Source organism: Vicia villosa, linkage group LG2, assembly GCF_029867415.1.
Source record: "Vicia villosa cultivar HV-30 ecotype Madison, WI linkage group LG2, Vvil1.0, whole genome shotgun sequence".
In the NCBI taxonomy this organism is placed as follows: Eukaryota; Viridiplantae; Streptophyta; class Magnoliopsida; order Fabales; family Fabaceae; genus Vicia; species Vicia villosa.
Window position 1 is genome coordinate 116,924,353 of NC_081181.1, and position 17,106 is coordinate 116,941,458.

At 36.0% G+C, this 17,106-nt stretch overlaps 1 protein-coding gene and 1 long non-coding RNA gene across 2 annotated transcripts; one reads left to right on the forward strand and one right to left on the reverse strand.

Moving 5' to 3' along the window:
- Positions 1-213: 213 nt before the first annotated feature.
- On the reverse strand, positions 214-4,239 carry LOC131649851 (uncharacterized). Its single transcript, XM_058919602.1, has 8 exons — positions 4,033-4,239; positions 3,321-3,702; positions 2,655-2,897; positions 2,190-2,354; positions 1,248-1,484; positions 1,051-1,151; positions 672-918; positions 214-584 (listed from the first exon to the last, which is right to left on the reverse strand). Exons 1-8 carry the CDS (start codon positions 4,237-4,239, stop codon positions 214-216), a joined length of 1,953 nt encoding a protein of 650 aa, XP_058775585.1.
- Positions 4,240-14,042: 9,803 nt separating this feature from the next.
- On the forward strand, positions 14,043-15,974 carry LOC131651862 (uncharacterized). Its single transcript, XR_009298501.1, has 4 exons — positions 14,043-14,370; positions 14,505-14,574; positions 15,018-15,191; positions 15,310-15,974. It is a non-coding gene; the product is annotated as an uncharacterized LOC131651862 (long non-coding RNA).
- The last annotated feature ends 1,132 nt before the right edge of the window (positions 15,975-17,106 follow it).

Genomic DNA, 17,106 nt, shown 5'->3' on the forward strand with positions numbered 1-17,106 from the left:
GGATTCCCGCATCTCTGACTCAAGCTCCCATGTAGCTTCCTCAGGACGCGTCTCATCCCACATCACTTTCACGATAGGTATCTCCTTACTCCGTAGAGACTTGCTTGCACGCTCCAAGATACGGTAAGGTTGAGGATCATAGGAAAGATATGGTTCTACTTCAACAGTATCCGGAAGAATAGGATGAAAAGTATCGGGCACAAACTTCCGGAGTTAAGATACGTGGAATACGTCATGCAGCCCGGATAGTGAAGGTGGTAATGCCAACTGATAAGCCACTTCACCTACCCGGCTCATAATCTGATATGGTCGCACATACCTCGGACTGAGTTTATGCGTTTTGAACGGTCCTCCCAATCTCAACCTTGGAGTAACCTTCAAATACACATGATCACCAACTTCAAATTCTAAAGGTCTCCTTCGCTTGTCCGCATAGTTCTTTTGTCGGTTTTGGGCTTTCTTAAGATTATCTTGGATCATCTTAACTTTCTTGGTAGTTTCTTGTATAATCTCCGGTCCAAGAATACTCTTCTCCCCTACTTCGGCCCAACACAATGGTGATCGATATTTTCTCCCGTATAGAGCTTCATAGGGAGCCATTCCCAAACTAGCATGGTAACTGTTATTATATGCGAACTCTACCAACGGCAAATGATCCTTCCAACTCCCACCTTCTTCTAAAATGCAAGCTCTCAACATATCTTCTATCATCTGGATTGTCCTCTCCGTCTTCCCATCGGATTGAGGATGGTTAGACGTACTCATATCCAGCCTAGTCCCTAATTCTTTATGAAACATCTTCCAGAATCTCGAAGTGAACTTTGGATCACGATCGGACACTATACTAGATGGCACGCCATGCAACCGTACGATCTCTGCTATGAAAAGCCTTGCGAGATGAATCACCTTGTGAGTGGTCTTTACAGGTAAAAAGTGAGCAGACTTAGTCAACCTGTCCACTATTACCCATATAGAATCATGTCCGCCTCGAGTACGAGGTAATCCCACAATGAAATCCATAGAGATAGAATCCCATTTCCACGTTGGTACCTCCAGTGATTGCAACATTCCTCCTGGCCTCTGGTGTTCAATCTTAACTTGTTGACATATGGAACATTGTGCTACATACTCTGCAATCTCCCTCTTCATACCTGGCCACCAAAAGTCCTTCTTTAAGTCTTGATACATTTTGGTCGATCCAGGATGAATAGAAAATCTACTCTTGTGTGCTTCATCAAGAATCAAACGCTTCAACTCAGAATCATTCGGTATGCACATTCTCTGCTTAAACAAGATTACTCCATCAGGTGCTCTCACAAAATCAGACATGCCTTCGTTCGCCTTTAATTGCTCATCATACTCCTGTGATGTCTGAATTCTTTCTCGTAGCTCATTCTGGATGCTCAAATTACTAATCAACACACCATTGGGCGTCCATTCAAACTGAAGGTTAAGATTTCGAAACTTCTCCAACAATCCATGCTCTAACATCATCAATTCCGCAACTCAAAATTCTTTCCTACTTAAAGCATCTGCCACTTTGTTGGCTTTTCCTGGATGATACTTCAATTCAAAGTCATAATCTTTGAGATACTCCATCCATCTTCTTTGTCGCATATTCAACTCCTTCTAGTCGAAAAGATATCTCAAGCTTTTATGGTCACTGAACATCTCAAAGTGAACGCCATATAGGTAATGTCGCCACACTTTAAGTGCAAAAACTATTGCAGCAAGCTCAAGATCATGGGTCGGGTAATTCTCTTCATGAGTTCTCAATTGTCGAGACGCATAAGCTACCACCTGACCATCTTGCATCAATACTCCTCCTAAACCTTTCTTAGAAGCGTCGCAGAACACCTCATAGGATCGGTTTGGATCCGGAATCACTAACACGGGTGCAGTAGTCAACTTCCTCTTAAGTTTCTGGAAACTCTGTTCACACTCGGAATTCCATTCAAAAGCAACTTCCTTTCGCGTAAGCCTTGTCAATGGTAAGGCTAGCTTAGCAAACCCCATAATAAATCTTCGGTAATAACCTGCCAAACCTAGGAAGCTTCTGACTTCAGTCACACTCTTTGGTCGATCCCAATTCACCACTGCTTCTACTTTAGAAGGATCCACTGCCACGCCTCCTCCTGAGATGACATGACCAAGGAAACTTACTTCGGATAGCCAAAATTCACACTTACTGAACTTGGCATACAATTGCTTCTCTCGAAGAGTAGGTAACACAATCTGCAAGTGCTCTTTATGATCTTCGGGAGTATGAGAATACACAAGAATATCATCAATGAAAATCACCACAAACTGGTCCAGATATGGCTGAAAGATTCGATTCATGTAATCCATGAAAACTGCCGGAGCATTAGTCACACCAAAAGGCATAACTAAAAACTCGTAGTGACCATATCGAGTCCTGAATGCAGTCTTAGGCACATCTGAGCTCTTCACTCGGATTTGATGGTACCCTGACCTAAGATCAATCTTCGAGAACACACTGGCTCCTTTCAACTGATCTAGGAGGTCATCAATCCGTGGTAAAGGATATTTGTTCTTTATGGTAACTTTGTTCAGCTGACGGTAATCGATGCACAGGCGCATACTTCCGTCTTTCTTCTTCACCAAAAGAACAGGAGCTCCCCATGGAGAAACACTGGGTTGGATAAAATGCTTAGCAAGAAGCTCTTCCAATTGGCTCTTCAGCTCTCTGAGTTCAATAGGAGACATCCTATATGGAGTGATGGAAACTGGGGCTGTTCCAGGAACAAGATCGATTGAGAATTCCGTTTCCCTTTCCGGAGGAAGAGAAGTGATATCCTCAGGAAACACATCAGGAAATTCGCACACCACCGAAATCTCTGACAATTCAACTCTCACAGAAGGTTCTTTGGAAAGAACTAAAAGAAAGGATCTTTCTTGAGAAAAGAGATAATTAACCGTGCTGATTGTACCTTCTATCAACTTGGTAATTGCATCATCGGAAGAAATCTCTTCAGCAGGAATGAATATGGCCTTCTCTTTGCAACCAATGTACACCGAGTTAAGAGACAACCAATCCATCCCTAGAATAACATCAAGCTTCTTGAGGGGTAAGCAAATTAGATCAATCGGGAAGTCACGACCATTAAAAGACACCAAACAATCTTTGCAAATTAGTCGAGCTTCCACGGTATCATCCGTTGCCGAAGAAATAATCATAGGATTGGGTAATGGAGTAGCTTCCAAACCAAGTCGGTAAACACACTCGGTAGAGACAAAAGAATGAGTGGCTCCACAATCAACTAAAACACATAAAGGTTGGTTGTTAACATAACACGTACCCGCAATGAGATTGTTGTTTCCCTTGGCCTTTCTTGAATCCAAAGTGTAAACACGACCTGCTGTCTTTTTTGGAGCTCTCTTCTTCGGGTAGTTCCTTATCATGTGACCTTGCTCGCCACACTCATAACATCTAACAGAAGAGATCTCACAATTTCCAGTGTGCTTCCTCCTACACTTATCACAAAAGGGAGGTCGGGGGAAACGGTCACCTTGGCTTTGCTTCATCTTTGGGGGAGGATTACGGGGCCTCAAGTGTTGAGTAGATCTTCCTTGCTCCCTAAAATTAGCCCTGTTCTGGTCCCTCTCTTCTTGAACCCTCTTCAAACTGTTTTCGGCAACATAGCATTGCCTCAAACACTCAGCATAAGTAGTGAACTCTCTCTGGGAAACACTATGAGCAATGTCGGCCCTCAAACCCATCATGAACTGATCAATCTTCCATAGTTCATCTGGAGCATAAACAGCTTGTCTGGAGTAGTCTGCCAAGTCCTCGAACTTCTCTGCATATTCTGAAACAGACATGTCACCTTGCTTAAAGTTCTGGAATTCTCGCTCCTTCTGAGTCCTCACACTATTAGGGAAATACTTCTCCAAGAATGCTACTTTGAAGTGCTGCCAATCCTTAGGAATCTCTTGTGTGGTGAAATAGGTAGATGCAGTGTTCCACCACCTAAGAGCTGGTCCCTTCATCTTCTGAGTAGCAAAGATCACCTTCTCTTCTTCAGTACACTGAATAGCTTGAAACACCCTCTCCATACCAGCTAACCAATCATGAGCCAAGAGTGAATCAAGTCCGCCAACAAACTCCGGAGGATCCATCCTGAAGAAAGCACGAAAGTCTGGTCCAGTTGCAGCTTGAGGAACAGGAGCTTGAGTAGGAGGCTGTTGTCCTTGCATGCCTTGCATCATTTGAGCCATCATCTGGTTCTGTTGCATCATCTGCTGCATCATCTGTTGCCAAGGCACGCCTGCACTTCCGGACGGTTGCTCGGGCTCCACATTCCTAGTTCTGGGCCTTCCGGGACCTCTGCGTTGCTCAGCCATCTCCCTGTCTGTCCTACGCATGGAATCAAGTTGATCAGACTCAATGCCATAAATAAGACATAAGGAATCATACTGATTATACACATATGAGGCAGAATTGTACTGCATTATGATGCGTCTTAGCAAAGTCGAGGATCGACCTGCTCTGATACCAACTGTAACACCCCACACATATTTGTCTAGAATAATATGCATACAGTATTTAAATATGGTTCATAAGACAACAATTACATAATGTTTGCAGCGGAAATAGAAGTACACTAATACATAAGCCGAATGTATCATGGCCAAAACATAAGTACATCATATCAGTACATATCCAAAATACATGAACTAGTAAGCACGACAAGAAACTAAAAGAGACATCCAAGCATCGCCAAGAGATCTAATCCATCTTTCCCTTACCGCGATCTTGCCTCGAACCACCTGAAAAATAAATAATTGGAATGGGATGAGATTACTAAATCTCAGTGAGTCCGCCTATCCTATTAGTCCGCTCGGATCTAAAAGGGAACATACAAACTGGGCGAATCCACCATGGATTCGGGGTTGTTCTCACTTCCGGTACAAATACGGAGTAAACAAAGTGACTCGTCCACCATTGGACTTGCCTCAAACAGATACACATGGTATAGCAAACAAGTATGCAAAACCCACTTCCATAACGGGGAATCCAGAAGTACGTTAATACCACTAGACTAAGTTACTAACACACCCTCGGTGGGTTCACCCATGCCTATTTGTCAAGAGACTTGCACAAGCACCCTGCAAGAATGGTTAAACGGGTTCGCATAAGCCTACATGGCTGCGAGGTGACCTTGCCTAAGAGGCGACACCGTCCCATTAACCATTTATACGCACGTGGTGTTAACGGCAAGTGCAACACGCCGTCTCGACGCATGAGCCCATCCGGGTAGGAACCTAATGATGTAGCCTACATGGCATCATTAGAGATGGTTTACCTGTTATACGTAGGCTTACTTAGCCGCATAACGCCATCATACCGAGCACGCGAGTGTGTATACGGCAAGTGAGTAAAATGCCTCCAGACCCTCACAAGCACACTGCAACGGTAGTTCAGGTATGTGCCTCTAAGATCCATGATCGGGGCAGTCCCACGGACAACTCAAAGACCCACGGTCCGAATCGTAACTTAGTACCTGATCTACTTCGATTCAGCACACGCACATAAACAAGCACTAAAGCACGCAAGCACACCACCCCAATTGTTTAACCGAAACAATGGGCATCAATAGAATGATCATATTTCATCATAATATAGCATTCTTATTTCAGCATAACATAGCAGTTAGAAATAATGAGCTAATTCAGTCTAACTATACACAATTTACATAATATCAGTGTCGCACTTTAACTGAAGGTATGTCAGATACACCGAAAAATAATATTCAAACACCGAGGCTAATTTCCCTAGATAGTACACTCAATTAGCTTTCTAACGGTATATGGTACGCGTCAAACGGGTACACGAAACGGGAGATATGAATTTCCCAATCTGCTGAATTTTTCCTTCTGCGCCCAGTGTAACCGGTTACACCAGGAACCGTAACCGGTTACGGTCACGCAAAATGCCCAGATTTCCCAATTTTCAACAGCGTAACCGGTTACACGAAAACCCGTAACCGGTTACACTGTACCAGAATCATTTTTCTGTGTTTTCTACTGTCTATGACAGTCCCAATGCCCAAAAATATATCCCCTACACTTCCAACTCAGTTCTAACGAAATTATAATATACAAACACACTTAGAAACATCAGTAGGCAAGGATTATAGCAGAATTAACATGATTAGCATTATTGATTCATACATCACTCATAATCCCTAAACCCCAATTGAAACCCTCACATGCAAATCCAAAGTATCTAACTAAGGACTCACCTTAGGAATGAAGAAGATGGTGATGACAGAGCTGAAAGCAAGATGGAGATGATGAAAGGAGCAAGATTTGGGACAAAATCGGTTGCATGCAAAAATGAAGCTTGGACCAAGTTTTGGAACTCTTCTTCCTCTTCCTCTCTTTCCACGCTTCCTTCTCTTTCTCTTTCTCACAAATTCTGTTTTTGAATTAAGAAAAGAATGAGGGATCCAAACATGTCTCTATTCTACTTAAAGGCGAAAATACCATTATACCCCTCCTATTGCCACTAATAGGTTTAGTTAGCACTAAAGACCAATTAATAGAATATACATCATATTTATCCATCTTATTTTATACCAATTTTATTAGTAAATATAAAGATCGAATAAATATAATGTCGGGTATTACATCAATCCAACCAAATTTACTTCTTTACTTAAATGTCTTTTAACCGATTTTAATTGATTGAGAGGTTAACAAATTTAATCAAATTTAATTCTTTGTTTCAATTAAGTGGAATCTAATTCTTGATTTCAATATCTCTATGTTATTCTGTGCATCAAATTTAATTTTTATAATTTAAAACTTATTATTATTATTTTTTTTATAGCACTGGCTCAATATCTAATAATTATATTAATTATTATTATAATATCAATTTAATAAATAATATAATTAAATAATTAAGGTATATATATATATATATAATTAGAAATGTATCGTAGATTATAATAAGCACATTTAAAAATATATTTAAATTGTAGTATGAATTTTCAAAAGAAAATGCTGCAAATAAAAACAAAACATTGTATTTATATTTAAATTTGTATACCTAGAATTGAAAACTATAGACTTGACAAATATGTATTAAACCATAATAAAATAAATAATTTATATTTGAATGTGAAATTATAATTAATATAATAGAGATATTATTAGTAAATGATATAAATTTCTACCTGAAACTTAAATATAATATGCTAAAAATATTGGTAATATAATACAATTTTTGAGAAAAATTAATGATTGTATAGTGTAAGATAGTATATTTTATATGGATAATCTTACAACAATATTAAAAATTGAAACATATTGTTAGTATCTTCAACTTCCATTTATGACCAACTTACAATTATCTTTATAACTGTAGTAATTCTTTAAGATAGCTATCAAGCTTGCTTACATATATGACCGACCTTGAAATTCTCTTTATAACAACATTAATTTATTAAGATAGCTATGAGACATGAAACATCTAGAAAAAATTAGTATAAAATAATTATAGAGACATGAAACATCTAGAAAAAATTAGTATAAAATAATTATAGAGAATAGAGATGTAATAGCAAGAGAAATTCATACTTTTGTTGAGAGCATTGAAAGACAATTACTTGAATGTGAATATAAAATTGCATTCAGACATCTATATAAAAATAATGATAGGTTAGATTTGTGGATGAACATTGAAAGATAAATATTTGATATGTTAAAAACATCAAAATACTTACCTGAGATGCCATTAACAAATGTATAATCTTTTGTCCTGTAACAAAAATAAAATTAACAATCAATACATATGTATAAAGTAAGAAATAGGAGATAAAAACTATCATACAAATTTAAAGATTAGCATAAAAACGAAGTTCTGAAACTAAAGTCACATATTTATACTAACATCGAGAAAGAGGTCCAATAGAAATTAATAAAATAATAACAAAAAAATTATTATTAAAATTTGATATTAATACAATTATTATGTGAGCAATTATAATTAAAGAGTTTTATAAATATTAAATTCAATAAAAATGTAACAGAATTATTAAAATTAATTTATAGTTATGTAAGTATTAAATTTTAGAAATAGTATGATAAACCGTCAATTCATGATTATTTAAAGGAGAAATTAATGAAAGGCGTTATAAAAGTAATTTTCAATTATAGTATATTAAAGGTAAAGAAATTATAAAAATTAATTTATAGTTATATTAGTGTTATTATTTTTTATAATTTAGGTTATTAATATATTAAAATAAAATTCATATAAACTTTAACTATTATATCAATAAGTCTTTAGTATTTTTTTTAATTATTAAATTTTTAAAAATATTTATCTACTTTAATTATTTAACGCATATTTTCTAGTTTGGTAAAAGCATTTTTATTTTATATTATTAAAATGAAATGCTTAAGAACTTTAGACTATCCTATTATTTAATCTTTAGATCCATTTTTTAATTATTATTTTTATAAAATTTTATATACTTCAATTTTTTAACATATATTTTTTTATTTCAAAGATTTTTTTTTAATAATTATTATCAACATGATTTTGGAAACTTTAAAAAATAATTGTAATTTAATATCTTATGACTAAAGTAGTAAAAAAAATTGAAAAATATTTTATAATATTAGTTGCAATTTTAATAATCATTAAAATGAAATTTATTTTAAATTTGTATTTTGTATATATTTATTATTGTAGTGTTATTAACTTTTATAACTTTTATATAATAATAAATAAAAACTAAAATTGCCAATCTTGGATTTATATTAAGTAGATGTAGTCTATTAGGTACAATGTGTAAATTATTATTTAATCTTAATTTCAAATTTCAAAAAGCATTTTTACTTTTTTGTAAAAAAATAGAATAAATACTCTTAAGAATGAAAAACTTACACCGTAACTACAAATATTTTCAAAATATCCTTATAAAATTATTCTTAAAAATAATCATTATTTTAGTATTTTACCCAATCATTTGATTAAAAATTATTTATTTATTATAATAAAATTAGGGTATTAGATTGGATAAATATAATGATTTGATGTGAAGATTAAAAAAAATGATTAAAAAAAATTCAAAATTTAATAGGTTTCTAATATAATGCCACATTGGATTAAGGTTTCTAATATGATGCCACATTGGATTTAGGATTAGGGTTGTGTCTGAGGTTGCTATCATGACAACCTTGGATTTATATTAAGTAGATGTGTTATAAATATGATTTGTGTTGTAATACAAAATGACTTAAAATAATACAATAATATTTGAGAAAATCTCAATCCACCCCTTGAATCTCTTAGGCATCTAACGAAATTTTAATTATGACCCCTGCTTCGTAGATGCATATCCGGAAGCACATGTTTTTTCAAAAAATTTGTTTCTTTCCGTAGGTACATCTATGGAACGTGTTAAAACTGAGTGTTCCGTAGATGTACCTACGGAAGAGTCTGCTATATTTTCAAATCACATACATTTCACTCCAAAACTCAATTTTTATAAAAAAAATGGAAAATAAAATTATAGTAAATTAAAGTAATGCAATTTAAAGGCAATAGCAAATAGTACACAAAAAAATACATCGTATAAATCATCGGCCATAATGTCAAATGCATAATCAAAGTAACGTACATAAATGAAATATAAATATAGATATCAAAAAAATCACAGGCATCACTACGGTGTGTGTCGGACATCATCCTGCGCCTCTCCTCTGCCTATGACCCGCCTCCGCCTCTATGTCCACCACGCCGTCTGCTGCTACTTTGCCTCTACCTTCAAGTGCCCCACCTATCCTAACACGATGTCGATGGTACGTAAACGCCTCCCCTGCCAGCCTAATCATACCATCCACTACACGTCTGGGATCGGACCCCTCAAGAAAGAAACCATCTGCAATGCCTGCCCATCCCATGTTAGCTATCTAACGATATCGAGGAAGAGCATCCTGAGTGTGGTCCAACTGAGCCTGATGAGTCTACAAAATCTCCTCGTTGGCTAGTCTGGACGGTGATCCAGGTGCGGTCGGAATCATGTATGGGTGTGACAATCTGTAGTACCAGGTGATGTACTTGTCGAAGCTGCTCTAGTCTACCTTTGATTTGGTCGCCCGAGCCTCGTCAGGAACCATGTGATGCTCCCAGTCTGCAAAGACATCATCTAGCTGCCGATGGGTCATGGCGATAAGAGCAGTGTCAGATGGTTGGCGGGGTATCGTCCGCTAGTAGTCAAACTGACGCATGACGCGCTCTGGAAGATAACGAACAATAATGGTCGAACTGGAAGCCAACCATCCAGAATATAGGGCGATGTCATCCCACCGAACCGTCTCACGGTGATCATCATAACAGTCATATCGGACTTCCTCAGCGGCCATGCAGGCAAGACATCCCCTGTAAGGATCTGGAATCTGGTTCCCTCTGAGGGGACGAAGGCTTTAGCACGTGGCATCGCCTCAGTGTAACTCGGCACCTCTCCCCAGTCAATAATGTTAGAGAAGTGATGTAGTATCCAACCTTGGAAAAAATACGATGATCAAACATACTATCACAAATATATAATAGACTTTGAGAAAATGTATAAGGATATAAGATTGTTACCACTAAGCAGATACAACTGCCAACCACAGTCCTTGCCTTCCACATGCATCCCTCTATGAGTCTGTGGTAGGTGTACGCTAGTGTAGCAGCTCCCCAATTGTACTCATGGACATGTGCAATATCTGATAAGCATGTCAGGTAAACGACGTCTGTGTACGTCGAACTCTTGTCCACAAAGAGCTAAGTGCCTATCAAATATAAGAAGTAACAACTCAGCACCCGATCTCTGTGTATATCCGCCTCTGCCTCGTCACCAGCAACCTCATGTGCCGCAAGAAGCTCGAAATCATATATCCGCTGCAAGGAGTGAAACCTCACGTGTGCCCCGCGGGTCCTCTCCACCTCCTTAAGCACGTCATCAGGATCAGCCCCTAGCTCCTCAATCACCATCTCCACCGCTTCCTCCTTTGTCAGCCTACAGTGACCAAGGAGGGTATACCTGACAAGTAGATGCAAAAGGCATGCATGCAATATCGTCAATAGTGATGGTAATCTCATCGTGAGGAAGATGAAAGGACGAAGTATTTGGATGACACCTCTCTGTAAATTCCATCAACATCCAAATATGAATCGTTTGGAAGTCGACCTGACAGAGGTCCCTCACCCCAGAAGCTGCGAGTGCATCCTAGAACCACGGCTCGTCAGGCTGCACGAGAGTGGCAATCTTTCGGCCGTGGTTGTAGAACCTCTTGGGATCCCTATCTTGAAATTTTCCAAAAAAAAGAAATACTGTTATTAATAAGCAAAGTCATAAACTGAAGAAAAATAATAATAAGTAATAACCAAAGAAAATTTACCTCCATCTCCTAAATATGTCTGGTTGAATGATCTGTATATCCTGTCAACAGGAATGCATCTATAGGACCCCCGGATACCAAACAAGCTCTGGCACCGGATCATCCTCGTGCAGCTCAGGAGGTGGCATCAAAGATATTACCTCGGTCGTCACTAGCATAGGCACAAAAGTAGAAGAACTGCCCCGTCGACGTCTGCGGGCAGAGGGCATCGTTGAGGAACCCTCAACATCATTCTGAGGCCTCTATGAAGAAGTAGTAGATGGAGAAGGCCTCTTAGCTGGAACGGATGGAGAAAGCCCCTCGACTGGAACGGATGGAGAAGGCCTGGCTGGAACGGGTGTAGCAGATACATCCGCTGAAACAGTAACTCCATGAGTCACCTGTGATACTACATGTATCTGTTCACGCCACACAGATGCATGATGGGTAGTCCTCCCATGTATAATGTGATATGGATGGTTGGCCATAATGTCTGCATTGTGATACAAATAAAATTGAGTTAGATAATATGTTGTTATAACAAGATAAGATAGAAAAAAAATATTTGTTCTTCCGTAGATGCATCTACGGAAGTACCTTATGTTTCAAAAAACTGATTTTCTTCCGTAGGTGCATCTACGGAATGACCCAACGTTTCATTCTTCCGTAGATGAATGATCAGTGCATTTTAATGCACATTCTCCTATGTTTGTTCTTAAGCATTTCTTTGATTTTCTTTGTTTACTTTTATGTTTTATAATGTTTTTCTAATTTAATTTATTTTTGGTTTAATTTGATTTTCGCACTTTATTTTCAGCATTAGTAGTCTGCACTAAAATGATCATAAGTGGAGCTCCGGGAATCCGATTGAGGCGTTCTAATAATCGCCGGAAAGCTAAGAGAAAGAGCTACAACTTTCGTGTTGGAGTCAAAGTCAGATTCGGAGCGCATATTTTCCAGAATTTCGTTTGAAGCTGCAGCATTAGTTTGATTTAGTTTTGGATCGTTAGTTTTGGGCCTGGATTATGTTTGTTTGACCCAGTTGGGTTATGACCCGAATTATTGTTTCTCACATTTACCTAGGTCTAGCCGCTAATGTTTATTGTGACATTTTTATTATTCAAGAAATTATGAGTCAAGCTTGCACGAATTCCATGGAGAACTAATTCCTTTGAGACAAATTGCTGTATTCAGGTTCCGACCTTGAGGTTATTATAATTATAATTCAGTTCTATTCCTTTCAATATTAATCTATGTCTCTTGTTTGCTTAATTCGATTTGCATAGACTATATTGATTTAATTCGATTGGTTGTATGATCCTAACTATAGTCACGTTATCGTTTGCTTAATTCGTTATCGTGTTCGTTTAATTCATGTTTGCTTAATTCATGAAACTTAATCCCGTTTGCTTAATTCGGATAATAGGAACATACAACTTATACTATCAATTGCGCTTGTCAATGGATATTATGATCGAATAGGAATAGATAATCCGCTTAGGAGATTGGAATTACAATAATCAATGATAGATAGGAACCGAATCAGCAAATTGTCGTTTTAGCTTATTTTATAATCACTTATTTTAATCACTTATTTGCCCTATTGTTCATAAATCGATCTAAAACCATAAACCCCAATTTTATTTATATTAGTTAATAACAAAACAAGAATCCTTGCGATACGACTCGAGTCATTGTCGCTATATTACGTTTTTGAAAAACTACTCGTTTTTGATTCGCGCGCGACAGCGGATCAATGAATCTACGAAAGATTCTAAAACCTCCAAAATGCAAGAATGGCGTCTAGTCACTCTTGTAGAGGATTGAAAACCCTATTTTGGTGGCTTGATCGTCCGTTTTACACATCAAACACTACCTACATTGTCTCTAAACTATATTTATAAAACTACCTAATCATTTCTACACCTAAAAATCGAATTCAAACTCTATTACAAAAATTCTAAAATAACTCAATTAAATTAAGTTTTGAAGTTGTTGGAATGTGATGAGAGTTGATGTTGACGTTATCGGCCGAACTCGAGAGAAAGAAAACAAGTTTTGTGGAGGTTTGATATTTAAGGTTTGGAGAGTTTGGGTGTTTGAAAATGTGAAAACTGGAGAATGGGTGAGAGGAAGAGTGACGCGAATATAACATCAAATGTTTCTGTAAATTTCCGTATGTACATCTACGGAACAAAACAACATTAAACAAAAAAAAAATGCTTTCAAAAATATATCTACGGAAGCAGAAGTATATTTTAGACAACTCGTATAGGGGGTGAGAGATCTCGGAAGTAGGATAATGAGTGGAGTAAGATATTTTCTAATATTTTCTTTTATCATTTCTTTCCCTTCCTTCGCCTTTACTATTCTACTTCATTGTTTTTTATTAAGTTCATAATAATACATATTATCTACTATCTATCTACTATCTACTATCTACCCATTAATAAGAGATTGGCCAAACTCCCGAAAATACCCTTTTCTCTAAAAAAATTTACACTACACTTTGGACATCTTAATAATTGACAAATTAACCTTTCACTTCATCATCTTTCTTAACTAGATGCACCACTTGTCATCCTTTTATTAGTCCAAATTAAAATATATTTTTTCTCACCATCAAATTTCAAATTCAATTTCAACATCCTGGTATTTTATTTCCGAGACTTTCCTTCTCTCCTTCTTCTTCACTATTTCTCTCCATCTTCACTCTACCCATCCCCAACTCCAATTCGAAACCCTAGCTCCGCCATCCTTTCTCCACCGCCGCCACTTCATCTCTATTTTATATTTACTAAGTTATATTAGGGTTTTGAAACAGTTTTTATTTTGATTTTTGCAGAATGTTTTTCGATGATTTTAACACACAAAATACTTGTGACTGCAACAAACTCTCAACAGCAAGACACAGATCCTATGGTTGAGTTCGATGGTGAAGAAACTGGATCTTGATCTAGATCTAAGGTTTTCAAGTTCCATGTCGTAAACAAAGATCTGTTGTAGATTAGGCAGTTAGTTTCAGTATGTTATTTAGAGTTTAAATGTCATAAATATGGGTTTTGGTTTTTGATATTATTTATTCTTACTTTCTATTTCAGAATTTTATTTATCTTTTGGATTGAAAGTGTCTAAGAAAAGAACAGAAACAAACAGAAAAGAAGCGAAAAGGTTCGTCATGTATAACTACTTTAGATGATTTCCTGAATGTTTAAATTAGTTTCACAATGTTTTGGAAAAAGACATTCTTCCGGGTGATTTCTTTAAATTAATTACACAATGTTTTTACTGCGATCTGTTTTATGCATCCTAAGTTGTGATTTGCTTCATTTGACAAAGCTTTGTATCTTTATTTATTTATATGTATGATTAATTCATTCAAGGTAAATGTTTTGTAAAGTACTTAGTATGTTTGGTGATTGATGAAGCTCACGGGATTAGGAAATTACTTCTATTGTGAAGCAGTTTGTGAGGTTTGGTTTGTTCAGAGGTTTTTAGTACTTCTGGTCTTAACTCTAATTTAACATTTAGTACTATATGCTCATTCATTGTTATACACACAACACATAATGGATTGACTTACTCTTTTTCTATAACTTTCAATTTGATTACAGTACTTAGGCTACATTATCATTACAAACTATGCTTAGGATGAAAAGAATAAAAGTTCGTTCGAGAGGTGGGGGCAGCTGTCGGCTGCATTGGTTCTGTAGAAGCTCTGTCCAAATGGCTGTCCCGATCGGTCTTTAGACTTTGTGATATAACTGTTGGATAGCTTTCAAGCCACGGTATGTAGGGAGTTGTAAATCTTAGAGGTTGATCTGGCTGCTGTCAAGCTTTCTTAACAGAGGGCATTTCCCTCTTTCCCATTTTGGAGCTGTTGATGTATTATCTTTAAATTTTCAGAATTCAAGTTTGCTTTACCGATGTTCGTGTGTTTCGGGGTGCTGTTTTTCAAGGGCTCTGCTTGCAAAGCAGTGTGGATAGCTTCTCGTCTGGTTGCTCGCATCAGCCGCGTGTTTTGGAGGCATGTTCTAATGGCGTTAGCAGTTATTGATCTAAGGTGTGGCGGTGCCGTTGGGTTTTCAGGCAATCTGTTATGGTGTTTAGTCTCTCATTTTGGACAGGGTTGTTGGTGTTTCTCTGCAGAAAATTAGATGTAACAAGTTGTTAGTTGAATTGGTTTTGCTTTGGTTACATTGAGTTATAAGTCCAAGTATGTAGGAGTTTTAGCTTATGCAATATGCTTTTTTTGGTATCTGTGTGGTGAACTGCTGTTAGTTAGCAAGAACTTTTGTTATTTTGGTATCTCTTATACCATTTGGTTAATATAATTCTTTATGTTGGCCTTTAAAAAAAAAACAGTAACTACATCTGCATTGTGTCAACTAATTAAAAGCATTGTGTATTCCAGTATAATTAAAGGGCAAGTATGGTTAATGAAATAATATCATTACCAAAAAAATAAAAAATAATATGAAATAATATTGGCCTTTGTAATTAACAAAAATACAATGCATAATTTCACATAACGCCTCTAACAGCCTAACTTCTAAAAGACTATCAAAACCATATTTTTAAGGTTTTTTTTTTACAGCTTCATGCTAATACAACAAAGAAAGTAAAACTGGACATGAGTAATGATTGACTTGTAATGACTATGGAGATTCCCAATTGCTAATATCAGGTTACTAAGACATTCTAATCTAATTTTATGTATATCTTTAATCATATTGTTAAAATAATCTAATTTTTTATGTCTAATAGCTACTCAACTTGGTAATTAATAAATTTTGTAATTTTTAATGTCATTCCTATAAATTTTATTATAAAAAATTATCTACTCAACTTGGTAATTAATAAATTTTGTAATTTTTAATGTCATTTCTATAAACTTTATTATAAAAAATTATAAATTTATTATTGTATTTTAAAAAAACAATAGAGTAAATTTTACGAACTCCTATCAATTTTATCATTGAAATATATGTAATGAATAACTTGTACTAGAGTTATTATTGCACATGTTTGATAATTTCTTGTCATGAACTCTTGGAAATATGATAAAATGAATGACAACCTTTTAAAAGTAAGTTAAATATTTTACTCTAACCATTCAGTTAATCCAATGTATCCATTCCAATAATCTAATTTACTAAACAAAAAAGTTAAAACCACCTAACACAATGAAGTCAAAATCAATATTCTTGATATCCAATGTCAGATAAACAATCAACATGGACACTAAAGCAGAACCAAAATTACTAACAAGAAATACTTTAAAATGAAATTCAGGCAATATAGTGAAACAGTCCTACTCGCATGCATTGCTTGCCATCATAAAGATAATTAACAACCATAATAGTTTGATTACTAATTTAAAGCCTATATGAAATTAATTCCCAAATGATTCGCCAATTAGTGATGATTGTTTCTAACATTAGTGGTATAAGTAAGAATGTAAAAAGCAACCTTTCTTTTTCACAAATTAAAAAAGAGTTTACTTTGCTTAAAGAAGAAAGGGAAACTGAGAAAAGAAACCATTCAACAAAAGCACAACCCGTGTCTATTGCTCTTTGCCAAAAAAAATTAAGGAATTATTATCACTTTAAATTAAAATAGATATAAAATCAATGTTAGAAACCAATAGAATAAATTCATGTAAACGGGTTGACAAAAATTATCTTGACTTATATTTAAACA

Excerpts from the sequence above, each read along its gene's own strand:
- LOC131649851 (XM_058919602.1), bottom strand. The coding sequence starts at position 4,239 with ATGGCTCAAATGATGCAAGGCATGCAAGGACAACAGCCTCCTACTCAA. Across the intron at positions 2,355-2,654 it reads TAAGCATTTTATCCAACCCA|TTTTCATGGATTACATGAAT; the intron begins GTGTTTCTCCAT and ends ATGCTCCGGCAG. Across the intron at positions 1,485-2,189 it reads GCAATTGTATGCCAAGTTCA|AGCATGGATTGTTGGAGAAG; the intron begins GTAAGTGTGAAT and ends TGATGATGTTAG.